At 43.3% G+C, this 27752-nt stretch overlaps 1 protein-coding gene across 2 annotated transcripts in view; it reads right to left on the bottom strand.

Moving 5' to 3' along the window:
- Positions 1–267: 267 nt before the first annotated feature.
- KCNG2 (potassium voltage-gated channel modifier subfamily G member 2) overlaps positions 268–27752 on the bottom strand; it is a 222919-nt gene continuing 195434 nt past the window's right edge. For both annotated transcript variants that reach the window (XM_075828387.1, XM_075828386.1), the window contains one exon: positions 268–1347. In XM_075828387.1, the coding sequence (XP_075684502.1) occupies positions 640–1347 (708 nt within the window). In that variant the 3' untranslated portion in view covers positions 268–639. The remainder of the gene's footprint in view (positions 1348–27752) is intronic.

The raw sequence follows: 27752 nt of genomic DNA, 5'->3' as shown, positions 1-27752 counted from the left end.
ACAAATTTGTTGTCAGACATCCAAATACTATAGTAATAACTTTTCTTAAAGCAAAATAAATAACTCACAAACAAACCACTATGGCTTTAGAAATTTCACTCATTCTGAGCCCAAATTTTTAATAGGGAGAACATTTTTGCAGCCAGTGAAAATATAAATAAATTTACAGACTTATCATATACAAATATATTAATCGTAATATATTTTTACATTTTTCATTAAAGCTTTAAAAACAAACAAGAAAAGCTTTGACAGATGAAAAGGAGATATTAAATTAGATAAATGTAATATTGTTTTCTTATATAATAGTATGCACGAGATTACAGCAAATTTACCCAGCTCTATAATTTGTTGTGTAAAAATAAATAATGAAAACAATTACTTTGGCGGCGTATTTATTTTACACTAGTATCCAGTGTAGCTGAGTATAATGGTTTAATTTGTACGATAGAGCCCAATTCATTGCTAAATTTTAAACAATACAAAATACAACAACAAAAAAAGAACAACTTCTAATAAGAAAATTATTTTTATTACCGCCAAGAGTATAAGAACTCCTAATCCAGTTCAGTCTCTTAAACTGCATGTAAAGTTTAAGACCCCTCTACACCATAACATATTAAACTACGCGAGAATGTCCTAATCCTCACCAGTGCACTGCTCCCTTTCTTCTAGTCTGTGTAGTTGTCTGCTTGCTCTTTGCTGCTGTTCCTTCAGTTCAGTATAGGAACGAGAAAATGTGTGAAATATGGAGGTGACGGGAAATGCCATAAGTAATATTCCACTCAGTATGCTGCTCAATGCCACTACCTGTCCCGGTATGCTTCGGGGAACCATGTCACCATAGCCCACAGTTGTCATAGAGATTACTGCCCACCAGTAACTCCCGGGAATACTGGTAAACTCTTGTTTGGCACCAAGTTCATTCTCTGCTAAATAAACCAGAGGAGAAAACAAGGCCATAGCAACGCACAAAAAAAGTAGGAGGAGTCCAAACTCTCGTGTACACCTTCTTACTGTGAGGCCCAGCGTCTGCAATCCAAGAGAATGTCTGGCTAGCCTCATGACATACAAGATGCGCAAAGCCCGGAGTACACGAAGAACCAGGCCCACTTTCTCCAAGTAGTTGTTTCCTGTTCCTCCAGTTTTTTCACTAGAAAGTGAATCCACTATGAGAGTGATGTAGTAAGGCAAGATGGCCATCATGTCAATTATGTTGAGTGGCGTTCTTAAGAATACACATTTGCTCTCAGCCTGGATAAAGCGTAATACGAATTCCAAGGAAAACCAAGCAACGCAAACTGTCTCTAGTACAAAAATATTGTAGCACTTCTGTGAACATTCTCCCTGTAAACAGAAAGACAAATAGACACAAAAAGTAAATGGTTAGTGTTTGTAAACCTGAAATGCCTAAAAAAAATCCATTCTTTATATAATGACATCATAAGTGCACAATATCTGACTTCATTATCATTCCATGGCTTTACAGGCAATCTTTATGTAAATATTTACGCCTTCTCCATGTCTCCTGCCTTTTTTAAATTGTCCTGTGGTTCAGCTTTATACACTTTTTTTATTTTCTTGTTGGTATTTCCACTCTGTTGTTTATTGCATTTTATTTGCTTTTTGTCCATCTCTTTGTTTAGCTAAGTATTAAAACATAAAGAAATGGAGAATTAAACTATACCTCAGACAAATAGAAAAACATGACTGTGCTCCTGGATACTTATGTACAATAACGGTTTGCAGCATTTCTATTGTGAGCTCAGCCATTTGGCCTACATGCTTCATACCTCGGTCTCCCGGTAACAGAATTATAGAGCCGGGGGAGCATGAATATATGAATATCCTTGACTGTGTGCCACAAGTATAAGTTCCAAATACTAAATAACTACTTAACGTTAAAGAGGCTCTGTCACCAGATTTTGCAACCCCTATCTGCTATTGCAGCAGATAGGCGCTGCAATGTAGATTACAGTAACGTTTTTATTTTTAAAAAAACGAGCATTTTTGGCCAAGTTATGACCATTTTTGTATTTATGCAAATGAGGCTTGCAAAAGTACAACTGGGCGTGTTGAAAAGTAAAAGTACAACTGGGCGTGTATTATGTGCGTACATCGGGGCGTTTTTACTACTTTTACTAGCTGGGCGTTCTGACGAGAAGTATCATCCACTTCTCTTCAGAGCTTCTGCCAGATCACGCTGTGACGTCACTCACAGGTCCTGCATCGTGTCAGACGAGCGAGGACACATCGGCACCAGAGGCTACAGATGATTCTGCAGCAGAATCAGCGTTTGCAGGTAAATAGCAACATCGACTTACCTGCAAACGCCGATGCTGCTGCAGAATCAACTGTAGCCTCTGGTGCCGATGTGTCCTCGCTCGTCTGACACGATGCAGGACCTGGGGAAGTGACGTCACAGCGTGATCTGCCAGAAGCTGGGCGTTCTGAAGAGAAGTGGATGATACTTCTCGTCAGAACGCCCAGCTAGTAAAAGAAGTAAAATCGCCCCGATGTACGCACATAATACACGCCCAGTTGTACTTTTACTTTTCAACACGCCCAGTTGTACTTTTGCAAGCCTCATTTGCATAAATACAAAAATGGTCATAACTTGGCCAAAAATGCTCGTTTTTTAAAAATAAAAACGTTACTGTTATCTCCATTGCAGCGCCTATCTGCTGCAATAGGAGATAGGGGTTGCAAAATCTGGTGACAGAGCCTCTTTAACTAATAAGTGACAGGGCAGCATAAATATCTGACTGATCCACTTTAATTCTGTGTTGATTTGAAGCCTTGTGTCAGAGAAATATCACTCCAACTGCAATAAAAATACATCATGAATTTAAGCTGGCTTTTGTTAGATTAGAAAACTCAATATGGTGTCCAGGAGATGGACATTCACTTGAAGTTACACCTATAGTAAAGAGTTCATACTGATTCTTCAATTTCCTTTATGTCATGCAGCTGCAGTATGGACTGTATGGCATGCTGGGACTTGTAGTTTCACAACAGCCTGAGAGATACAGGTTGCATACCAATGATGTAAACATTTAAAAAAAAATAAGGCCTCGTACAAATAGTGTCTTTTGACGTGTATTTTGACACTTTCATGTGCCGAAATATGCTTTGAAAACCGCTTGGATTAAGCTTCCTATTAACCCTAATTGCCCATGTAGATAGCGCCACAGCGTCCACTCTACATAGTGCCGATATAGTGCCACAGTGCCCAAGTAGATAGAGCCACTTTCCCCCCGTGTAGATGGCGCCACAAACACACCACCCTGTGGATATTGCTACACCCCCTCCCCTGTAGCTAACGCCACTGGGGCTCCCTCTAGCAGTGGAAACCCAAGCAAGAGCATTGTCGACCCTCTGGCTGGGGATTCTGCTCCAGGAAGATCCCCTGACGTCCTGTCCATGTATGGATAGTGACGCCAGGGGCTCCTCTTCCTGGAGCGTAATCCCCAGCCAGAGCCGATGCGTGGGGCGATGCCTGATCATGGCGTCGCTTCCTTGCCTGCCTGCTGCTGCTGTCCATCGCATCGTAACCGGAGGAAGTATTCCATCTATGATGACCCCTAAGAGACCATCGTATGTTAAATCCATCGCAAGTTGATGCAAACGTAGTCGGGGGACCACTAGGTATATATATATATCAAGGTATAATATTAAACTTTACCTACATTGTATGAGATGGGATTTTGGTTTGAATATTAATTCATAATTATTTTTTTTTTTGTTATGAATACCATATTAGCAGTCAGGGAAAAAAGTTATTCCCCTTATAAGATAATTGGCATCTATGTTCCTCTGGAACAAGGCTGCAGCAGAAAATAGAATTAAATAGACTTTTGTCTTATTGTTTTCAATGTTACTGACTATGAAATTTGACATAGTTAAATTCAGAAGTAACAGCTTGTTTGTCATTTATACTCCTTTCATAGAAGTCAATGGAGTATTCAACTATTGTGACGCCTAGTGCATTCAAAATTGTTCAGAACACTAGATATGTGCTTTACTAATGCCATCAGAACTATTGTATTGTAGAATTTGTTAATATTGAAAGAAGACAAATATGAAGCAAGTAAAAGAAGGGGCGAGTTATTGACAAGTATGAAAAGATTCTGAAATAATTCAGTACCAAAAATGGTGCACCCACTAAACTTGCTCTTGGAAGGTATGAATTCTCTTTGTGGAGATTCAGCTGGTATGGAGCCTTAGTCCCCATGTACACGACCGTAAAAAAAAAAAAAGCCGTAATTGCGGACCGTAATTACGGACCCGTTCGGTTCTATTGGCCGGGGACACCTTTCCGTATCGCTATGGATAGTTGTCCGTGCCGTGGAAATCTACCTCAAAAGATAGAACATGTTCTATCTATTGCGTTTTACGGTCCGTCTGCGGCAGTCCTTGCCCACAATTGCGGGCCGTGATTACGGGCACGGCCGTGTGCATGACGCCTTAGGCTGGGTTCCCATGTTGCGTAAAGAAATTCTGTGCGGAAATTGCGCAGCATTTATAGAAGCTGAAAAGTGGATGAGATTTAGAAAATCTCATGCCCACGATACAGGAAAAAAAATAATCTGCAATGTATGTTACATTTTCATTGATTTTTTGCTGCGGGATGCAAAACCCGCAAGAGAAAGCCATGTCATGCGACTTTTGCGGCGGATTCGCAGCGATTTCACCGCAAAAATCGCAACTCTGTAAAAAAATTAAAAATACTTAAGTCCTTCTTCCTGCAATCAATCTGGCCTCCTGGGATGACTTTGCATCCCATGTGACCGCTGCAGCATCACATGGCCTGCAATGTCATCCCAGGAGGCCGGACTTCACGCAGAGAAGAGGGAGGGGTTAGGTATGAGCTCTTTTTTCCATAGTGGAAATAACGTTCGAAAAAAATGCACCACGGTGTAATGCGGTTTTTCAGATGGAAGGTGTTGCGGGTCCCAGGTCGGATATGCTGCACAGTTTTTACGCAGCGTTTCCGACCAGTGGGAACCCGGACGTAAGGGAAATGCTCCCTGGGAAAAAGTATGCAAAAAAACTCTCTCCTCCAGAAGGAAGAAAACTTCCTCCATAGTGCCACCAATAGGTAGGTTCCCAACCCTTTATAGAGCTTTGAAACATGACAATAGCCAAACCAGAAACACCCATCTGTAGACAGTTGTTGCTTCTTATCAGTACAGAGTAGGGTTCTGGTTGGCTGAATGAGATGCTTTTGAAGCAACTCTTGGAAGGTGCTGATTCAACTGATAGGGAGTCTAAGGGTATGTTCACACGGCCAAATTTCAGACGTAAACGAGGCGTATTATGCCTCGTTTTACGTCTGAAGATAGGGCTACAATACGTCGGCAAACATCTGCCCATTCATTTGAATGGGTTTGCCGACGTACTGTGCAGACGACCTGTTATTTACGCATCGTCGTTTGACAGCTGTCAAACGACGACGCGTAAAAATACAGCCTCGGCAAAAGAAGTGCAGGACACTTCTTTGGACGTTTTTGGAGCTGTTTTCTCATAGACTCCAATGAAAACAGCTCCAAAAACGGACGTAAAAAACGCCGCGAAAACGGCGTGAAAACGCCGCGAAAAATGCGAGTTGGTAAAAAAACGTCTGAAAAGCAGGGTCTGTTTTCCCTTGAAAACAGCTCTGGATTTTCAGACGTTTTTGTTGACTACGTGTGAACATACCCTTAAGGACAATGCTCACTTATAGGTGGAACTAGAGAGCTCGCTCTTCTCCAGAAGGAAGAAAACTATTTTGCCCACTGAAATATATGCTGAATATCTCTGCAATTTTTTATTATTTTTGCCCATATCATGCTAACTCACCAGCAATATTCTAGCAGTGTCATTTGTTTCTCAGTTGCATCTATACACCTTTCAATATGGGCACCTGTGTCATGTGATCTCAGTCTGACCACCAAAATAGACCATGCTCTTATGTGTAGACAGGAGGTCATTTTCTCCTGTGTGGCTAATTTCCTATGAACTACAGAAGAACATCATCACCAATCAGATACCTCCTGGCCGCTCTGAGACTCCTCCCCACCACGCCCAGCTCCCCCTTCTTGTTCCTCTGTATGTCCCCCATGCATATTGTGCTGCTGAAGAGAGAATTTCTGCCCTAGCTAAGAGAGGAGTGCAGTGATATAATAGGTGAGTCCATACAATGATTAGCTGCAGAGTTATAAACATCCCTTGACTCACACTGCCTGTTTATACTATCTGTGAGTGCTGTGTGCAAAGAGACCAGTGTACTTCTATGAGATGCCGCTTCTCTCTACCTCCTGTGTAAAATCTATCACTAGCAGGAGACCGGCTGAGTTGCATCAGATAGAATACACTGAGACTCTGCAGTATGAGGACAGAAGTTCTATGTCCCTGATCTATCACTTGCTGCACTTAGATAGGACTCAGAGAAGAGCAAGTGCAGTGTGATGAGACTTCGCCCCCCTCTGCTTTTGCAAAGCCAGAAGCATCATGGGAAATGTAGGCTGCATTAGGGGAACCATATCGGCCGGGGAAGAAGGAACCAAGATGGCAGAAAACCTATAAATGACACATCAACTTTAAGGGTATGTTCACATGGAGTGTTTTCAGACGTTTTTTGGGCCGTATACGTCCCGAGAAACGGCTGAAAAATCGGAAGCAGAACGCCTACAAACATCTGCCCATTGATTTCAATGGAAAATACGGCGTTCTGTTCCGATGGGTAATTTTTTACACGCCCATTTTTCAAAACGGCCGCAGAAAAAACGCCCGCGAAAAAGAAGTGCATGTCACTTCTTGAGCTGTTTTCGGAGCCGTTTTTCCATTGACTCTATAGAAAAACAACTCCAAAAACGGCCATAAAAAACACCACATAATACGCGAGATGCTTAAAAAAACGGCTGAAAATCAGGAGCTATTTTCCCTTGAAAGCCGCTCCGTATTTACAGACGTTTTTAGTAAGCCGTGTGAACATACCCTTACAGGTATACGTAATGCACATGTATACACATCATCTTCTATATTATTCTTTAATAATATCCTATGCTGCACTATGCAAATGCTTTGTACAAGGGAAACCTGGCAAAAAAATGTAAATGCACATTCCACATTCTTCCTAATGCTATTTTTTTTTCTAATGAGCGGCACCCCAGTATTTGATGTTACAATTTAATCCCATGTGCTACTGTGTATGACAATTTTAAGAAATGTTGATATTATTTGACCTGGAACTTCTATATCCAATATGCATGCTGTAATTCAATGTTGATATAAAATTTCCTTAGCTGTTATCAAGCTACTTGTTCACCAACAATATAAGTAAACACTCTGCTGCACCTTTTTTTTCCTATAATAAGTCCCCAAAAAAATGCTGGCCCTGCAATTTTTCTCTGTGTCCTCAAAACGTCAGCTTTATTCCTCATACACTTTGAGTTAAAGTACTATATCCAGTACCAAAAATGTCACACGTCAGGTTTATATGTGACCAAACATCAGCCCATTGATTTCAATGAGAAAACTGCTTTTGGTCCCACAGGGAGTTTTTTTTATGCGGACATTTGTAAAAACGGCACATAAATAAACGCCGCATAAAAAAGTGCATGTCACTTCTTGAGCCGTTCTTGGAGCCGTTTTTCGTTGTCTCGTCTCAATAGAAAAACAGCTCCAAAAACGGCCGTAAAAAAACGCATCAAAAAATGCCTGATGCATAGAAAACGGCTGAAAATCAGAGGCTGTTTTCCCTTGAAAACAGCTCTGTATTTTACAGCCGTTTTTCGTTTGCCCTGTGAACATACCCTAAGGCTGGGTTCACACGAGCATGTTACGTCCGTAATGGACGGAACGTATTTTGGCCGCAAGTCCCGGACCGAACACACAACATGATTACAGTACGGGACAGTTGTCCTGCAGCGAGGCAGGGACTCCTAGCGTCGTACATAACTATGATGCTAGGAACCCGGCTCCCTGCAGTGTGTTCGGTCCGGGACTTGCGGCCGAAATACGTTCCGTCCGTTACGGACGTAACATGCTCGTGTGAACATACCCTAATACTTATCGATGTTGTCGCTGGTAAGCTTTTGTCACAAACAAAATAATTTACAATCCAACTGACTACACGGTCTCAATATTCTCAAATCGGAACTATTTTTGTCAAGTGCAGGAGTTGCAGGAATTTGTGACCAAGATGTCAGATACACCAGGTGTAATATATTAACTATCTATGGAGTCCAAATCAACATTAATGTCCACAGGTAAACACACATTGCCACTAGTCAAGCCAGCCGGGATATAAAAATTTATGTGGATAGTGACTTAGATCCAGATGAGAAGGATGAGAATGGACAGAACACATGCAGATGATGCTGTGACGAGAATATAGCAGTAGTGCAGCCTCAGGTTTAAGATTCATTCTTGCTTTTAAGTACGAAGATATTTTACCAATTTCACAGTAGGCATATTTTAGTTCAACCTAAACAATGGTTTTATAATTGTTTCTATTTCATATTAACTCAGAATTTGAGTCGGTAAGTAAACAAAATGTAATTACAAGACTACTTGCTTTATGCTTCTCTGAGACCACAAATCTTGCTCTGGTTCAGTAGCATTAAGGAAAGCTGCCTAACATTACTGTTAGCTACCACTGTAATGATACCATGAAAATACAATTGATCTTCACAGTAGGTTTAACAATTCCTATAACAGTATAGCTGTTTCCCCTCATGCAGTGCTGATAATCCCAGCGTAGAAAAGTTACTTGAAACTGTAATTATATAAAGAATATGATCTCGCGAAGGCAAAAAGAAAAACTTCTAATTGACAGTTTTTATTTTTTTTAAAAAAAAGCTTCATGCTAGGGCACTTTGCCCAAACTGTGAAGCATAAAATGCATTAACCAATACATAAAATGCATATATTTATTAGCAAATGTTAGGAAGAGAAAGAAAGATCATCATCTTACCCATGCCATGGACCTGGTCAGTATTTTGAGTAGTGTAGGACATGATTGTGCTTGACACATATCAATAACTATGAATTACACTAAGATATAAGAGCTATGCACTATATAAACATGTGAACATCTAAAAAATGTATAAAATCTGTGTAAACCCCATGAAGAGTAGAAGAGACAAGACCCCTAGCTTTTTGACATGATCCTTCACATGGCTTTGTGACATACTAACTTCTAACTTTAATATGATGACTTGTATTGTTACAATATCATACTATCATGTTCTTCAAATATACAATTTTAAAAGAAAAAACGTAGAATAACTGTAAAAATCTATTAATAAAAAAAAAATATTTGTTAAAACTTACAGAACTGTGGAAAATATTTTTGTTACAAGGAATTGTATGGCAAAAGTTCTAAAACAATAGCATCATTTTCTGAATATGAGACACTCGAAAGTGGAAATGAATAAAGAGTAATGACATTTTCCATATGAAAAGGGTTGTTTGCATAATGGTGTTTAAAGCTCTACCCTTTTACACAGGCCAATGGTGAACAAGCGGTCATATTTTTTTTCATGTAGAACTATTGCCTGAAAATTGTGCTTGATATCCATTCCTGCAGAATCCATTTTTAAGAGAACGCAAACTAAAGCCTCATGCACACGGCCGTGCACGTAATCACGGTCCGTGATTACGGGCATGGCTGGCGGCCGCGGACAGCCACCCGTAATTTCGGCCTGTGCTCCCATATAAAGTATGGGAGCATGGTCCGTAAAAAACAAAAGATAGGACATGTCCTATCTTTTGCAGAGGCCTTCTATGGCCCGAACATCTTCCCAAAAATATACGGGAAGGTGTCCGTGGTCAATAGAAATGAATGGGCCTGTAATTGCGGACCGTAATTATGGTCCACAATTACGGACGAAATCTACGGTCGTGTGCATGGGGCCTAAAGCTGACTTTTTTGGTTTGACTTTTTCTTTTGCCATATAAGAGAATGTGCCTCAGAGAAGAATTAACACTTAAATCTAGAAAGAACCACAAACATTTTAATAGTTGAAGTCCTACCCAAACATGAAAGATAAGGAGAGAAGATATATTATGTTTAATTTTATAGGGAGCACATGTACCAGCAAAAGTGGTTAGCACAATAGCGCCATCTTAAGAGAAAAATACATCTGTGATGTAGTGCAGTTCAGTGTTTATGATGGTTTTTCTTCCAGGTTATGGTGATGAGAAGAACATGAACTTGTTCCGTATTTTTTTTTCTTCTCTTGTGTATGACTTTTATGACAATTATCCATCACTATAATAGGTGCGATTCAGCCATTGGGTGCTCCTAATATAGAATAATCTAAAGAGAATTTCTATGCAGCTTGGTAACGCAGTCATGGAGTATTTATCCTTATTCTGATAATGGGAATCAATTTCTTCTATGAAAAAACTGCATGGCATCTCAAACTCGTGCCTAATTTAAATCTATCCACATGGGTCCCGTAGTATCCTTTTTTATTTGATAATATTCATCTGGTGGCTGCAGTTTGGCTTTAACTTGATTGTTTGAGATGCACTGACAGATAAAGATGGTGGCATGAAGCCATCTCTTAGCTAAAGGCAGGAATGATACTTCCATCCCCCAGTAGAATACTGCAGTCCAATTAACCTTTATTAATCCATAACTGTCATAATTCTGACCTCGCCGTATGCTGATTACAGTGTGCAATGCAATATTCACAACATGCACTTAGGGGAGTAGATAATATTATACTACTACAGTGTCTCTGAAAATATAGAGCGAATCTCCAGGGCATAATAACAAGGCCAACTAATCATGACTGACTGGAAGAATGTAATATTATCTTGTAATTTAGAGGCACAACAAAAGTAACAGTACACACCAGAGACTACAAGCAGGATACACATTTTCCTCTTTCTTTCCCTGCTGTTTAATGTTATATTATAGACTCTACTAAATAATCAACAAATCCATTATCTTTATACTGTGCTTACTTTCTACTGCACAGCAAATCTGCTCAATCGCAGAGGATCTTGGAAATCACTAACTACTTTAAGAAGAAACAACCACAACGTGGAGTCTGAGAAAAACATTGGTTTAAACTCTCATAACACAGTGGTCATAGATATGCAGAAAGGGCCCCATATGTCACCATATTTCAAGAGCCATAACTTTTTTATTTTTCTGCTGACGGCTGTATGGGGGCTTTTTTTTGCCGGATGACTCTTAGTTTTTATTGGTACCATTTTGGAGAACATACGACTTTGATCGCTTTTTATTAAAAAAAATTTGAAGGCAGAATGAACAGAAAACAGCAATCCTGGCATTGTTTTTAATTTTATTTTTTACAGGATTCACCTGCAGGTTAAATAATGTAATAGTTTTATAGTTGGGGTCATTACAGACGCAGCAATACCAAATGTGTGTAACTTTTTTTCATAATAAAGCATTTTCTAAAGGGGAAAAAAATGGGTTTTACATATTTATTTATTTTTACCTGGGATTTTTATTTATTTATTATAAACTTTGTTTTTTAGTCCTACCAGGGGACTTCACTATGCGATCATTTGATCGCTTTTATAATACGCTGCAATACTTGTGTATTGCAGTGTGTTATTGCCGGTCAGTATAAAACTGACAGGTATCTGTTAGGCCATGCCTCTGGCATTCACTAAAGCCAGACCTTTGTTAGGCCCCGCAATCGTATCTCGCGAGTGTGTCGATGGGGTGAGTGATGGAGCCCCCTCCCTCTAAAACTACTTAGATGCGGCAGTCTCTATCGACTGCCGTATCTAAGGGGTTAAATGGGCAGGATCGATGCCGATTTTAATCCCATCCGCTAGAGAAGGTCTGCTCCATGCCCTCAGCTACCTCCAGTAGCTGATAGCAGGGAGCCATTACTCCTCCCGGCAGCGCTGTTTTAATTTGATGCAGCGCCGTAAAAAGGCTACTGCATCAGAATAAAGCCTGTTAGAGACCGACATAAAAACACCTATGGGCGGTCACTAATGGGTTAAAGAACGGATCTATTAAAATCTGATCTTCACAACACATGTTTGTGGAAGAGTATCATGACACCAACAGAGGAGATTTCTGAGGACCTCAGAAGAAAAGTTGTTGATGCTCATCAGGCTGGAGAAAGTTACAAAACCATCTCTAAAGAGTTTGGACCAATCCACAGTCAGACAGATTGTGTACAAGGAGGAAATTGAAGACGATTATTACCCTCCCCATTAGTCCGCGAGGTCATAAAGAAACCCAAGGTAACCTCTAAGCAACTAACGGCCTTTTTCACATTAGCTAATCTTAATGTTCATAAGTCCACCATCCGGAGGACACTGAACAACAATGGTGTGCATGGCAGAATTGCAAGGAGAAAGCTGCTGCCCTCCAAAATGAACATTGCTGGCCGTCTACAATCGGCGAAAGATCACCTGGACAAACCAGAAGGCTATCGGAATGTTTTGTTGATGGATGAGACCAGAATAGAGCTATTTGGTTTAAATGAGAAGTGTTAAGTTTGGAGAAAGGAAAACACATAAACATCTTGTCATCATTGATGGAACAATGAATTCTGAATTATACCAGCAAATTTTAAAGGAAAATGTCAGGACATCTGTCCGTGAGCTGAATCTCAACAGAACGTGGGTCATGCAGCAAGACAACGACCCTAAGCACACAAGTTGTTCTACCAAAGAATGATTAAAGAAGAATAAAGTTAACGTTTTGGAATGGCCAAGTCAAAGTCCTGAACTTAATCCAATAGAAATGTTGTGGAAGGACCTGAAGCAGTTCATGGTAGGAAACCCGCCAACAAACAGGTTGAAGCTGTTTTTTATGGAGGAATGGGCTAAAATTCCTCCAAGCCGATGTGCAGGACTAAACCACAATTACCGGAAACGTTTAGATGCAGTTATTGATGCACAAGGGGGTCACACCAGATACTGAAAGCAAAGGTTCACCTACTTTTGACACTCCCAGAGATTTGATATTGAATAATTTTCCTCAATAAATAAATTACCAAGTCCAATATTTTTAACTCATTTATTTGATTTGGTTCTCTTTATCTGCTTTTAGGACTTGTGTGAAAATCTGATGTCGTTTTAGGTCAAATTTATGCAGAAATATTGAAAATTCTGAAGGGTTCACAAACTTTCAAGCACCTATGTAGCTACTGTAGATGCTGCAAGTGATTCCTCTGGTTAAACAGATAAAAACAAGGGGACATATACAAAAACACAGAAAAAGGCCATACTTACAAATGGACACAGCCAGGTAAGAAACGCCGCTGAAGGAGAGTGAGCAGGTGCTTTAAATAATAATAGCCACTCCCACTAGTCTTGAGGGGAGTGGTGTGTGTGGTGCATGGGATGTGTAGTAAGAAATAATAAATGAATAGTGTGTGTGCAAGTGTAATACTATAAGTGAAATATAGGGGGCAGTAATGAGTGAAGTGCCTCAATAGAAATAAATGGATAATGGGGTGCAAGTGTGTGAAACATGGAGGGATAGTGTGTACGTCATGAGGCACAACGTGTATAGCCAGGTAGAAGCCTATTTGTGACGCCTTGATAGTTCATAGAGCGGGCTACCCTGCTTTCTATGCCAAACAACACACCATGCTCTCCGCTTGCAGAAATCTGTGCACATGACGCAGAACAAAAAACATTCCGATGTACAGAATGAGTTTTTTATTTGGAGACATTTTTGCAATACATCTGCTGCATGTGAACATAGCCTTATTGATGTACACAATAATCATGAGAAGCAACTCAGAACAAACTGAAAATGACTCCATTTCTTGCATTTAAAAAGAAGCTCTCTGCCAGGGAATCCTGCTTGGGAAATACTGAAGGGGGGTATTCTGTCATCAAGGCTTTAGCTATTACTAGCATATGCGTGGACCAATTGCTGTGTATAGTAGAAGCCTATCACATAAGTGATTTGGCTGGGTTCACAAACAGTATTTGCATATTTTTTCAGGGCAGTTAGATTTTAGTTTAAAACAATAAAGCTGCGCCCAGATGCTACTTTAAAGGCTATGCAAATCTTTGAAAGGACATTTTTTTTTTAAAATCAATGTTTACTGTGACAGAACGATACAGCTTATATATATATATTTATATAATGTATACATACCTCCCAACTTTTGAATCTTGAAAAGAGGGACATTTTTAAACCATGCCCCTAACCACGGCCGATATCTCGCATAAGCTCATCAAATCGCGCCCAGCTCCTCCAAATAACAAGAGCATATTCTCACTGCGGATCTCTAGACTTACAAAAAAAACTATATGGATATTATAAATATTATGGATCCGGTTACATCTTCTTTGTTTTAGTTTTCGTAACTTGGGTATAACATTTGTTTTTGATTGTTTGCATCTATTGAGTATGATAGATAGATAGATAGATAGATAGATAGATAGATAGATAGATAGATAGATAGATAGATGTTTAATGGAGAAATGTGTTGTTTTTTTTTTACCACTATTATTACTATTCTCCCTCTCCTGCCAGGAGAGGGAGAAGTTACAGCAGTCCAGTGAGGGTGGCACGAGAGGAAGGGGGGGGGGGGCACGGGTGGTGCCACGAGGGGGGGGGTGCGGGAGCCACAAAAAGAATGTGCCTGGAGACACAAGATTTTCTAAAACCATAAAATAATGTAATTTATTTTATGATTTTAGAAATGCTAGTGTTCCCAGGCACTAAATTGTTTCAACTGTACTCACCAGTCACCCCCGTCCTGTGGCTTCGTTCCTCTCCTCTCCAGTGTTCCGCTTCGGTGTGTCTGCTGCACTCTGCTCCCTTGCTCCAGGCAGACTGCTGCGCAAGCAGCGTCATTGCAGGGGGGCGTGGCTGGCAATGGGGAGGGTTCCGGGGCAGGGCGGGACATTGCTCAGACCGCCGGGACAGCGGTGAAAAACCAGGACTGTCCCGCCGGATCCGGGACGGTTGGGAGGTATGTGCAGGGCCGCCATCAGGAGGTATTAGGGGTACTGGTGTGAGGGGCCCGGCCAAACCTAATTGAAAGGGGGGCCCGGCAACTGCCGCGACTTGCCATTGGTAGAAAAAAAACGGGCCCCTGCAATGGGGCCCGGTTTTTTCACCACAGAATGTCGTGAGCTGCGGGCCCCCCTCTCGTCATGGGGGCCGTCGAACCGCGCGCGCGACTGATCGCGCGCACAAGGAAACTCCCGCGCGTGCGCACTCGCGAGCGTCCGCGAGCACGCACCCACGAAGGCCCGCACTCGACACCGCCCGTGCGCGCACCCGCGAAAGCCCGGAAGCGCGCACCCGCGATCGCCAGCGCGCGCACCCGCGAACGAAGCGCGCGCAGCCGCGGACACACACATGGACACAACTTACCTGGAGCCTGGCCGGAGGTGAAAGACTGGACGTCTGGACCGTAGACATCGCCTGAAGAGGACTGGAGTGGGAGCCAGCAGCTCTTCAGACAGTGAGTAAAGTGTCTGAAAGTGCTGTTTATGTTATGGCCCTGTTCACACAGAGTATTTTGCAGGCAGAAAAAAATCTGCCTCAAAATTCCTTACAGAATTTTGAGGCAGATTTTGACCTGCCCACACTATCTTGCCGCGTTTTTTTGCTGCGTTTTTTGCCCGCGGCGATTGAGGACAGCAGACAAAAAACGCAGCGAAAAATGCATTTTCTGCCTCCCATCGATTTCGATGGGAGGTCAGAGGCGGAACTGCGGCAAGAAAGGACGTGCTGCTTTTTCTTTTTTCCGCGACTGGCTCCCATTGATTTCAGATTAAATCAATGGGAGGCGGTTTTGGAAGTTTTTTGGTGCTGATTCTGACACAGTGTCAATATCAAGGCCAAAAAACTCTGTGAACTGGGCCTTATTGTTAGGGCTTATTCAGACGAACGTGTAATACGTCCGTGCAACGTGGGTGATTTTCACGCGCCTCGCACGGACCTATGTTACTCTACGGGGCCGTGCAGACTGTCAGTGATTTTCATGCAGCGTGTGTCCGCTGCGTAAAACTCACGACATGTCCGATATTTGTGCATTGTTTGCACATCACGCACCCATTGAAGTCAATGGGTGCGTGAAAGTCACGCCCAGCACTTCCGCAGCCGTATAAACTGTGAATGAAAACAGAAAAGCACCACGTGCTACAAACAGAGTGTCATAATGATGGTGGCTGTGCAAAAATCACGCAGCCACGCATCATACGCTGCTGACACACGGAGCTGTTATGGACCTTTTGCATGCACAAAACGCCACGTTTTTTGCGCGCGCAAAAAGCACACGCTCGTGTGAATCCGGCCTTAGGGTAGAAACACACTAGGCATGAACACTGCGGATTTTATGCAACACATTTTATTGTGGAAAATCCGCAGCGTATTACAGTCGCAGCAGAGTGGAGGAGATCTGAACAAATCTCATCCACACGCTGCAAAAAAAATTGACCTGTAGTGTGGCTTTTTAAGCCGCAGCATGTCAATGTATTCTGTGGAATCACTGCTCCTCTGTTGCGGAAATGCTGCGGTTCTGCCGCAAAAATCATAAATGAGAAAAAAAAAAGGCACTTTTTTAAATTGATAAAAAAGTTTAGACTTGTCCCGGCCGTAGTCCTGGTGACGCGATCCTCTATTCTTAGCGCAGCCCGGCCTCCTGTCATGACGTTTCATCCCATGTGACTGCTGCAGCGGTCACATGGTCTACAGCGTCATCCCAGGAGGCGGGGCTACGTTCAGAAGAGAGAGATGTGTCACCAGGATTACGGCCGGGGTAAGTCTAAACTTTTTTTTTCCCTCCAGGATTCCCGCAGCGGACATGCCTCACCAAACCTGCGCCACTATTTGGTGCGGTTTTTCTGGCAGAATTCCCTGCGGCTACCGGGGCGGATAAGCTGTGGAGTTTTACTCAGCATTTCCGCCTAGTGTGTTCCTTATGATGTTGGTCCAGTAGAATTTGGAATTATTTATTTTTGTTTGACGGCCCCCATGATGACCCCCATGCTACCCAGGGCCGCCATCAGGGGGGTATTAGGGGTACTGATGTGAGAGGCCCGGCCAAACCTAATTGAAAGGGGGGCCCGCAGCTCACGACATTCTTTTGGTGAAAAAAACGGGCCCCATTGCAGGGGCCTGTTTTTTTTCTACCAAAGGCAAGTCGCGGCAGTTTGCCGGGCCCCCCTTTCAATTAGGTTTGGCCGGGCCTCTCACATCAGTACCCCTAATACCCCCCCTGATGGCGGCCCTGGGTACCATGATACAGTGCTGGACGGAGTACCGTTAACAGGCGGTGCCACGGTAGGGGGGCCCAGAAAATTTAGCTGTAGGGGGCCCTGAAATTCCTGATGGCGGCCCTGGGTATGTGTGTATGTATGTATGTATGTATGTATGTATGTATATATATATATATATATATATATATATATATATATATATATATACTTACACACACACATACACAGAAGCTGTATCATAAAAAGTAAAAATAAATTAATCATAGTCAATTTGAAATTTGAAAAACCACATAAAACATTGATTTTGTATATACATTTCCTTTCAAAGGTGTACATAGCCTTTAAAATCTATAGTGAGACATTGTATTTTGGTTTGTGATTTTTTGGGTTCAGGGCCATTTATTTATTCATTTTTAAAAACCCAGCATGGTTTGGGTATATTTTTTGTGTGTTTTTTTCCCCTCCTATGCTTCTCTTTAGTTCTTGAAAAACACCAGCAAAAAAGGCTTTTTTAAAATGTTGGCGTTTTTACATGTTTTTTTTATTCACTTTAAACCTCCAGAAAAAAAACACTGTGTGAATGAGGCACTTGAGTCTGCAAGGTCATTGTGTCATGAATACTGAAGCCATTGTACCTTTCCTTTCACATATGTGTATCCAATATTAGGGTATTACGGGCTAATCTAATGCCCTGTACGATATTCTTTTATGTATAAATGGTGTACCCAGCGACATATTTACAGGGCACTTCATCAAGAACACAAGAGCAGGCTACATTTGCTGACTGCAGAGCTACTTATCTGAATGAGCTCATAAGGTGACTTGTAGCTGGCAAGTATACATCAACATCCCAGCTAACAAGAATCCTGTAGCGGATCTCTGCGTACCTTTCAGGATATTCAAGCTGTTTACAAAACAATATTCTGTACATTTACTGCAAAATTCTTCTCTGCATCTCGCACGTTGAATTGACTCATTCGGTTAACCATGCAAGCAATTTCTAATTTGCATCATTAATAATTATTGACGCCTTGTGATAAAAGTAGACCGCCATCAGGGTTGATTAATGACTTTGATAACCTATTTGTTTTCATCATACTTTTGCTCCAATTTATAAAGTCTCAATATTATTTCCACGCTGGCTCCTGTGGGCCAAAATATATACAGTTATTCAACCAAGAGAAAGACAAAAATTTTAATTCCGTAATATCACCACTTCTAAACTGCAAATAATGCATTACCATAATGGCTCTGCATGCACTGGGCAGCAGTCAAGTCACAAGACAAATGACTTCCTATTGAATCTATTAACATAATGAGTAAACCCGTCCAGTATTTGTAGCAGAGAGAAGTCCACATCAACATTCTCCTATTCTGCATGTGGTTTATATATTTGCTTATGCTTCTATATCTTTCGTTTTTACTTTATAGTTCGTATGTGATTATGGCCAATAGTTCATTAATATTTGATTTCTGTATTTCCAAAATATATTATTTATTCTGTTTTATGTATGGGGTTTTAATGATTGCAGTATTTCTCTCAGTTAGAACCGCACCATGTTGAGAACTCTTCATAGAGAAACCTGTAATTATTTTCTGAAACCTATGTCTTGTTGCAGATTGGCATTGTTATCTGCAGGTAACTTGTCTTGGGGTTCTATACTTTGCAAATTTCAGAGAAACTGGGATATTGGGAGAAATTTCTAAAAATGACAAGTTATTTTAATGACAAATGAGAATGCTGGGACGGAGGAAAATATCTGAATAATCACCATCATCATAGAATTATTACACTGAGACTAAGGTACTCTCTGCAAGAAGAGGTTGTTGTTATTGTTAATTTGTTGAATGATTTAACTCCTTAGTGACCGCCAATACGCTTTTTCACGGCGGTCACTATTGGGCCTTATTCCGATGCATTAGCCTTTCTACGGCTCATTGGAATAAGATTGGCATGGGTGTACTATGTCGGGTGGAGCAGGTGTTTGGCTGTCTGATGACAGTCGGACTCCTGCTTTAATGGCTGTTAACTCAGATTGCAGCCGTTTAACCCCTTAGATGCTGCGGTCAATAGCGACGGTGGCATCTAAGTGGTTTACAGAGGGAGGAGGCTCCCTCTGTCACACATCACTGGCCTGCGATTGCGGGCTGCCGATGAGTTGCCATGGCAGCCAGGGGCCAAGTAAAGGCCCCCAGGCATGCCCTGGCTATATGCCTATTAGACCGTGCCAGAGGCATGGCCTAATAGATTGCCTATCAGATTTACAATGACAGGCAATAATGCTTTGGTGTACTAAGTATACCAAAGCATTATATGAGCAATCAAAATATTGCATACGAACTAGTGGGACTAAAAAAAATAAGTAATGTCAAATAAAAATAGTTTAAAAACTGCACATTAAAAATAAATTTAAAAAAATCCCATAAAAAGTGATTTTATTTTGTCAAAGTGTAAATAACTGTAAAACATATACATATATGGTATCACTGCAATCGTAACAACCCGCACAATAAAGTTAACATGTTATTTAAACCACATGGTAAAGGGCATAATAAAGGAACCGCAAAAAAAAACACGACAAAATTGCTTTATTTCCATCTTCATTTAAAAAAAAAGTCCCATTTACCCGAAAATGGTACCAATGAAAACTACAGCTTGTCCCGCAAAAAAACAAGTTTACAAAGTTATGGCTCTTGGAACTCGAAGATGCAAAAATAATTATTTTATTTTAAGGCCCTGTTCACACTGAGTTTTCTTGCAAATTCCTTCTCGTGGCATTTTTCGCCCACGGCCATTAAACGCCGGAGGCAAAAAACTGTTTTTTTTCTTCTTTCCCCCCCAAAAAAGTTAACAGTTTTTCAGTAAAGTACATATACTGTGTATGTACCTCAAAATAGTGCCATTAAAAATACAACTCACCCCACAAAAAACAAACCCTCATACATCTGTGTTGATGGAAAAAATTTAAAAGATATGGCTCTTTGAATGCGACAATGAGAAAACGGAAAACATTCCTTGGTCATTAAAGGGTTAAAAAAGGGGCCTGGATGACGTATAGATAAACAATAAATAAATACATAATATTACATGTTATTGCCACCAGATTGCTGGAAATGGGTGGTTGATCCAGAGATTTATTCTTATTGCCATATTTGGAGTTGGCAATATTTTCTTTTAACCCTTAGGCTTTATTCAGACGAACGTAAAATACGCGCGTTAGTCAATGGGGCCGTGCAGACATGGCAGCGTTTTTTGCGCAGCGTTGCTCCGTTGCCAAAAACTCACGACATGTCCGTTGATTCAGCGTTTTCAACGCATCACGCACCCATTGAAGTCAATGGGTGCGTGAAAACCACGCATGTCGCACGGAAGCACTTCCGTGCGAACTGCGTGTTTGCGCAACAGCTGTCAAAAGGATGAATGTAAACAGAAAAGCACCACGTGCTTTTCTGTTTCCGAACATCCAAACGGAGTGTCTTTGCGATTAGCGAACCCCGACAACCGAAGCTAACTTCACCGGGTTCGGCCAAACTCGTTTTGGCCGAACCCGGCAAAAAAAATTCCGGTCCGCGACGTCGGGAGACATTCACTGTGCATGGTGCTGAAAGAGTTAAACTGTTTCAGCACCATGGACAGTGACTTGCGATCCCAAAATACATGAACCTGTAAAAAAACCCGAAGTTCTAACTTACCGATTACTCCTGTCTCCTTCCTGCAGTCCGACCTCCCGGGATGACACTTCAGTTCAAGTGACAGCTCCAGCCAATCACAGGCCAAGCACAGGCTGCAGCCAATCACAGGCTGCAGCGGTCACTTGGACTGCCGCGTCATCCAGGGAGGTGGGGCCCGATGTCAAGAGAGGCGCGTCACCAAGGCAACGGCCGGGAAGTTCTCGGTAAGTAGGAACTTTATCTTTTTTTTTACAGGTTTTTTGCTGTTGTGTTCGGCATTCACTGTCGAGGGTGCTGAAAGATTTAGCTCTTTCAGCACCTTGGACAGTGACGGGCGTCGACAAGCCTCATCTCTATGATGCCGGCTGCGCGAAAATCACGCAGCCGCGCATCAGACACGGATGACACACGCAGCTGTCAAATGTTTTTTGCGCGCGCAAAACGCCGCGTTGTTTGCGCGCGCAAAAACGCAACGCTCGTGTGAATCCAGCCTTAGATGAGGGAAAATTGGCTACACGGACAGACCATTGATTTCAAGAAGAGTCATGTAATGCTTCATTTCCCTGGTGGCACGGCAGGACAATAGTACACTTGCTGCTGGTTTCCCCCCACAGATTACAGCTGATCGCTGGGTGTCCCAGGACCGAAACACCCTGTGATCAGCTAATCATTGGAGGACCCTTCTAAGAAAAGGTGATTTGTCAAAAACAGACAACCTTTTTTTTTTTTTTTTAACCTTAATAACTATGTTACTATGTGATATTTTACAACTTGTTCACTACACATTCAAAACTCAACAAAAACCTGTACCATGAAGCTCTCCATCGAAAAAATATTAGAGTTGTATAGAGTGGCTGAACACATACTTGATCACCGCTCCATACAAACTCCCCCTCACCACTGACATGCAGGGACTTGGGATGACCATACTAGTCATCTGAAGGGGTCCCAGCACTGGGGCCCACAGTGTTACATAATTTATCCCCTGTCCTTTGCTAAGGTTCTCTGTTGGAAATCTCCTTTCATTTAGAATCATGTTTTAATGCTACTTTTATGCATCTTAGGCTTCGTTCACATCTGAATTGGGGACCCGTTCTGACGTTCCTTCGGAGGTTTCCGTCAGAACGGGACCCTGGGCAGACACAAACTGACACCGACAGAAACCAGAGGTTTCCATCACCATTGAATCCAATGGTGACGGATCTGGTGCCCATGGTTTCCGTTTGTGTCTGTTGTGCACCGGACCCGTCGTTTTGCCGGAAGCAATAGCGTAGTCAAATTCTGATGGAAACCTCCAACGGAACGTCAGAACGGGACCCTAACGCAGATGTGAACGAAGCCTAAGCCACGGCTCTGCTAACAAAATGCTTTTGTACAATGGTTGTGTATAGAAAAACCTTAAATTGTTGGATCAGCTGTATAAGCTTACACTAAACATCATCCATCTTGTCATTGTGTTTACTGTAATTATCACATACAAACATAAAAATAGAACTTGTTATTTTGTACTCATCAAAACATGAAGCAAGTGTCACTCCTAATATAAACATGTACAGTATATGTATTGTGAGTTTCTGCAGATACTTTTTATGCCTGGAACCCATCTGAGGCTAAATAACTGCTTCAAGTACTTTTCTAAGTTACAAATCTGAGCTGCCGACAACGATGGTTTTATATGCGACATAAAAGATGCTATCAGCCGACAAACAAGCATTTGCTTGTTAGTCGGCTGGTCGCTGGCATGTCTACACAGGCCAATGATCGGGAATGTTCACCCGATACCAGTACAAGCATTAATCATACACTATACACACAATAGTAAACTTGTAGTAGAGTTTTCCTGGTATTGTTTTTGAGCTATTAAACACGTGCTCCTTTAGAAACTCACCAATCTGCTCCTTTTGGAAGAGAAGGGAGTCTATTTATGTGGAATATTGCAATACTACACCTGTGCGTTTTAAATTCCTTTTTAAAATGACAAAATAAAAAGCACTCCCCCTGTGCTCTTAATATTAGAGATCAGTCCTGGGAGGGAGCCAAACTCTGGCTCTTATATACCTCAGTCTTAGTTTGATCAGAACATTGATATGCTGTACTATCTCAGTAGAGCTGGCCATACACATTAGATGTATGTTGGTCGAAGCCGCCAACTTCGGTGGGACCATCTAATGTGTCTGACGGTGTCTCGACTTTCCCCCCGATGGCAGATGTCGAGGCAGAGAAGGTCAGGCACGTCGAATTCAACATGCCCGATCCTTTTCTTTGTTATTAGATAGGCCGTTGCTCCCCGAGAACATATGCATGCTTAGCCGAGCAAAGCGTAAATGTGTATGAGGGAGTCAGGAGGAATAGCTGTCGGACAAACGAGCTGTAAAGGATCTGCCAGGCACTACGTCTGAGGATACTCCCAGGATTAATCAGTCGACACCTGAGGCCAGACCTCTTAGACTGATACCGGCTCCCACCAATCAGGGCGGCAGGCTCAGGAGTGGGAGAGCCTATCGCGGCCTGGTCAGTCGGAGTTAGCTCCGCCCCCTGTCCATTTATACCTGCCGTTTTCTCTTCCTCATTGCTTGTTATTCTTCTTGCATTCCTGGCCCCACTGCTGCCTTGCTCCAGCCTGCTTCTGCCGTGCTTCTGCCTTGCTTCAGTTCCCGCTTATCCTGCTTCGCTCTGCCCCTGGCTTGCTTCCTGCTCCGTGCTCTGCGTTTGTATACTCCACTACATCCTGATCCTGACTGGCTCGTTCACCACTCCGTTTCCTCACGGTGTTCCGTGGGCTACTGCCCCTTCCCTTGCTTGTTCCCTGTTTGTATCCCCTTGCACTTAGTCAGCGTAGGGACCGCCGCCAAGTTGTACCCCGTCGCCTAGGGCGGGTCGTTGCAAGTAGGCAGGGACAGGGCGGTGGGTAGATTAGGGCTCACTTGTTCCCTTCACCTCCTTCCTGCCATAACATAATAACAAGCCCATACCTAGTCTACCATTTCTCCTACGCTGACGCTATCATGGACCCCCTTGAGACCCTGAACCAGCAGATGCAGGGCCACTCCCTACAGGTCCAGGCCCTGGCTCAGAGGGTCAACCAGTCTGACGCTGCCATAGTAGTACCCCTCACCTCACCTCTAGAACCCGACCTCAAGTTACCTGACCGGTTCTCAGGGGACCGTAAGACTTTTCTCTCCTTCCGGGAGAGTTGCAGACTTTACTTCCGTCTAAAACCTCACTCCTCAGGTTCCGAGAACCAGCGGGTGGGTATCATTATATCCCGACTCCAGGAAGGGCCCCAAGAGTGGGCCTTCTCCTTGGCTCCTGACGCCCCTGAACTTTCCTCCGTCGATCGTTTTTTCTCTGCCCTCGGACTCATTTACGACGAGACTGACAGGACTGCCTTAGCCGAGAGTCAGCTGGTGACCTTACGTCAGGGTAGGAGACCTGTTGAGGAATACTGTTATGATTTTAGAAAGTGGTGCGTAGCTTCTCGGTGGAACGACCCGGCCCTAAGGTGACAGTTTAGGTTAGGATTATCTGACGCCCTGAAGGATCTGCTTGTTAGCTACCCCTCTTCTGACTCCCTAGACCAGGTTATGGCCCTAGCAGTACGAATTGACCGACGTCTCAGAGAACGTCAGCTTGAACGTTTCAATGTTTTCCCCTCTGACTTCCTTGCGATTCCCCCCGAGGTCCCGTCTCCTCGCTCTTCCACGGAAGACTCGGAGGTACCTATGCAACTCGGGGCCTCCATGTCCCCTCGACAACGTAGGGAGTTCCGCAGGAAGAATGGTCTCTGCTTCTATTGTGGGGGTGACAAGCATCTACTGAACACCTGTCCCAGGCGCAAGAATAAGCAGCCGGAAAACTTCCGCGCCTAAGTGATCATCGGGGAGGTCACTTGGGCGCACAGGTATTTCCCGTTAATATGAAATGGCAATAAAATTTTGCTTCCCTTTCAGGTCTCGTTTGCTGGCCGGTCTGCCACTGGCAGTGCCTTCGTGGATTCTGGCTCATCTGCTAATATCATGTCTGTGGAATTTGCTATGTCTCTAAAAATGCCTTTTATTGATTTGCCTTATCCTGTCCCGGTAGTGGGTATCGACTCCACTCCTCTTGCTAATGGTTATTTTACTCAGCATACTCCTGTTTTTGAACTCCTTGCTGGCTCCATGCATTTGGAGCAGTGCTCTGTACTGGTGATGCAGGGATTATCGTCCGATCTGGTGTTAGGTCTTCCCTGGTTGCAGCTGCATAATCCCACGTTTGATTGGAATACTGGGGATCTCACCAAATGGGGTAGTGAATGCCTGACGTCATGTCTTTCGGTTAACTCTATTTCTCCCCGTGAGGAGGTAAACACGCTACCTGAGTTTGTTCAGGTGTTGCCCCCTCATAGAGATTACGATTGCGCCATCGATTTGGTACCTGGTGCTAAGCTTCCTAAGGGTAGGATATTTAATCTTTCATGTCCTGAACGTGAAGCTATGAGGGAGTATATCCAAGAATGCCTGGCCAAGGGTTTCATTCGCCCCTCGACTTCTCCTGTAGGTGCTGGCTTCTTCTTCGTGGGGAAGAAGGATGGTGGTCTTAGGCCGTGCATTGACTATCGGAACTTGAATAAGGTCACAGTAAGGAACCAGTATCCCCTTCCTTTGATTCCTGATCTCTTTAATCAGGTTCAGGGGGCCCAATGGTTCTCTAAGTTCGATCTACGGGGGGCATATAACCTTATCCGCATCAAAGAGGGGGATGAGTGGAAGACTGCGTTCAACACGCCCGAAGGTCATTTCGAATACCTGGTCATGCCCTTTGGGTTGTGTAATGCCCCTGCCGTCTTCTAGAATTTTATTAATGAAATTCTGAGAGATTACCTGGGAAATTTTCTCGTAGTGTACCTTGATGACATACTGGTGTTTTCCAAGGACTGGTCCTCCCACGTGGAGCATGTCAGGAAGGTCCTCCAGGTCCTCCGGGAAAATAATCTGTTTGCGAAAACCGAAAAATGTGTGTTTGGGGTACAGGCGATACCATTTTTGGGTCAAATCCTCACTCCTCATGAATTCCGCATGGACCCTGCCAAGGTTCAGGCTGTGGCGCAATGGGTCCAACCTGCCTCCCTGAAGGCGCTACAGTGTTTTTTGGGGTTCGCTAACTATTACAGGAGATTTATTGCCAACTTCTCGGTCGTCGCTAAGCCTCTTACGGACCTCACTCGCAAGGGTGCTGATGTCCTCCACTGGCCTCCTGTGGCCGTCCAGGCTTTTGAGACCCTCAAGAAGTGCTTTATTTCGGCCCCCGTGCTGGTTCAGCCCAACCAAAGGGAGCCATTTATTGTGGAGGTTGACGCGTCCGAGGTGGGAGTGGGGGCCGTCTTGTCCCAGGGTACCAGCTCCCTCACCCATCTCCGCCCCTGTGCTTACTTCTCTAGGAAGTTTTCGCCCACGGAGAGTAACTATGATATTGGCAACCGCTAACTTTTAGCCATTAAATGGGCTTTTGAAGAGTGGCGTCACTTCCTGGAGGGGGCCAGACACCAGGTAACGGTCCTTACTGACCACAAGAATCTGGTTTTCCTAGAATCTGCCCGGAGGCTTAATCCTAGACAAGCTCGATGGGCGCTATTCTTTACCAGATTTAACTTCTTGGTTACCTATAGGGCTGGGTCTAAAAATATTAAGGCTGATGCACTGTCACGTAGTTTCATGGCCAATCCTCCTTCTGAGGAGGATCCTGCTTGTATTTTACCCCCTGGTATAATCGTTTCTGCCACTGATTCTGATTTAGCCTCTGACATTGCGGCTGATCAAGGTTCAGCTCCCGGGAACCTCCCTGGGGACAAGCTGTTTGTCCCCCTGCAATACCGGCTAAGGGTACTCAGGGAGAACCATGACTCCGCACTATCTGGTCATCCTGGCATCTTGGGTACCAAACACCTCATTACCAGAAACTATTGGTGGCCTGGGTTGCCTAAAGACGTTAGGGCTTACGTCGCCGCTTGTGAGGTTTGTGCTAGGTCCAAGACCCCTAGGTCCCGACCTGCGGGCTTACTACGTTCTTTGCCCATTTCCCAGAGACCTTGGACCCATATCTCCACGGATTTTATCACCGATTTGCCTCCATCTCAGGGCAAGTCGGTGGTGTGGGTGGTAGTAGACCGCTTCAGCAAGATGTGCCACTTTGTGCCCCTTAAGAAACTACCTAACGCCAAGACGTTGGCTTCTTTGTTTGTTAAACACATTTTGCGTCTCCATGGGGCCCCAGTCAATATCGTTTCTGACAGAGGGGTACAATTTGTTTCCTTATTTTGGAGAGCTTTTTGTAAAAAGTTGGAGATTGATCTGTCCTTCTCCTCCGCCTTCCATCCCGAAACGAATGGCCAAACGGAAAGGACTAATCAATCCCTGGAACAATATTTAAGGTGTTTCATCTCTGACTGTCAATTTGATTGGGTCTCATTCTTTCCCCTCACCGAATTTTCCCTGAATAACCGGGTCAGTAACTCGTCAGGGGTCTCCCCGTTTTTCTGTAATTTCGGGTTTAATCCAAGGTTCTCCTCCGTTTCTCCTGGTTGTTCCAATAATCCCGAGGTAGAGGACGTTCATCGGGAACTGTGCACAGTCTGGGCCCAGGTTCAGAAGAACCTAGAGGCATCCCAGAGCGTACAAAAGATTCAGGCTGATAGAAGACGTTCTGCTAACCCCCGGTTTGTCGTCGGGGATCTGGTGTGGTTGTCGTCTAGGAACTTGCGCCTTAAGGTCCCGTCCAGGAAGTTTGCTCCCCGATTTATTGGGCCTTATAAGGTCATTGAAGTCCTCAACCCTGTATCTTTCCGTCTGGAGCTGCCCCCATCCTTTCGCATACACGACGTCTTTCATGCCTCCCTCCTTAAACGCTGCTCCCCG

This window comes from Rhinoderma darwinii, chromosome 5 (assembly GCF_050947455.1).
Source record: "Rhinoderma darwinii isolate aRhiDar2 chromosome 5, aRhiDar2.hap1, whole genome shotgun sequence".
Lineage (NCBI taxonomy): Eukaryota > Metazoa > Chordata > Amphibia > Anura > Rhinodermatidae > Rhinoderma > Rhinoderma darwinii.
The sequence above is the reverse complement of the archived record's forward strand: the minus strand, read 5'-3'. Positions and strand labels throughout refer to the sequence as shown.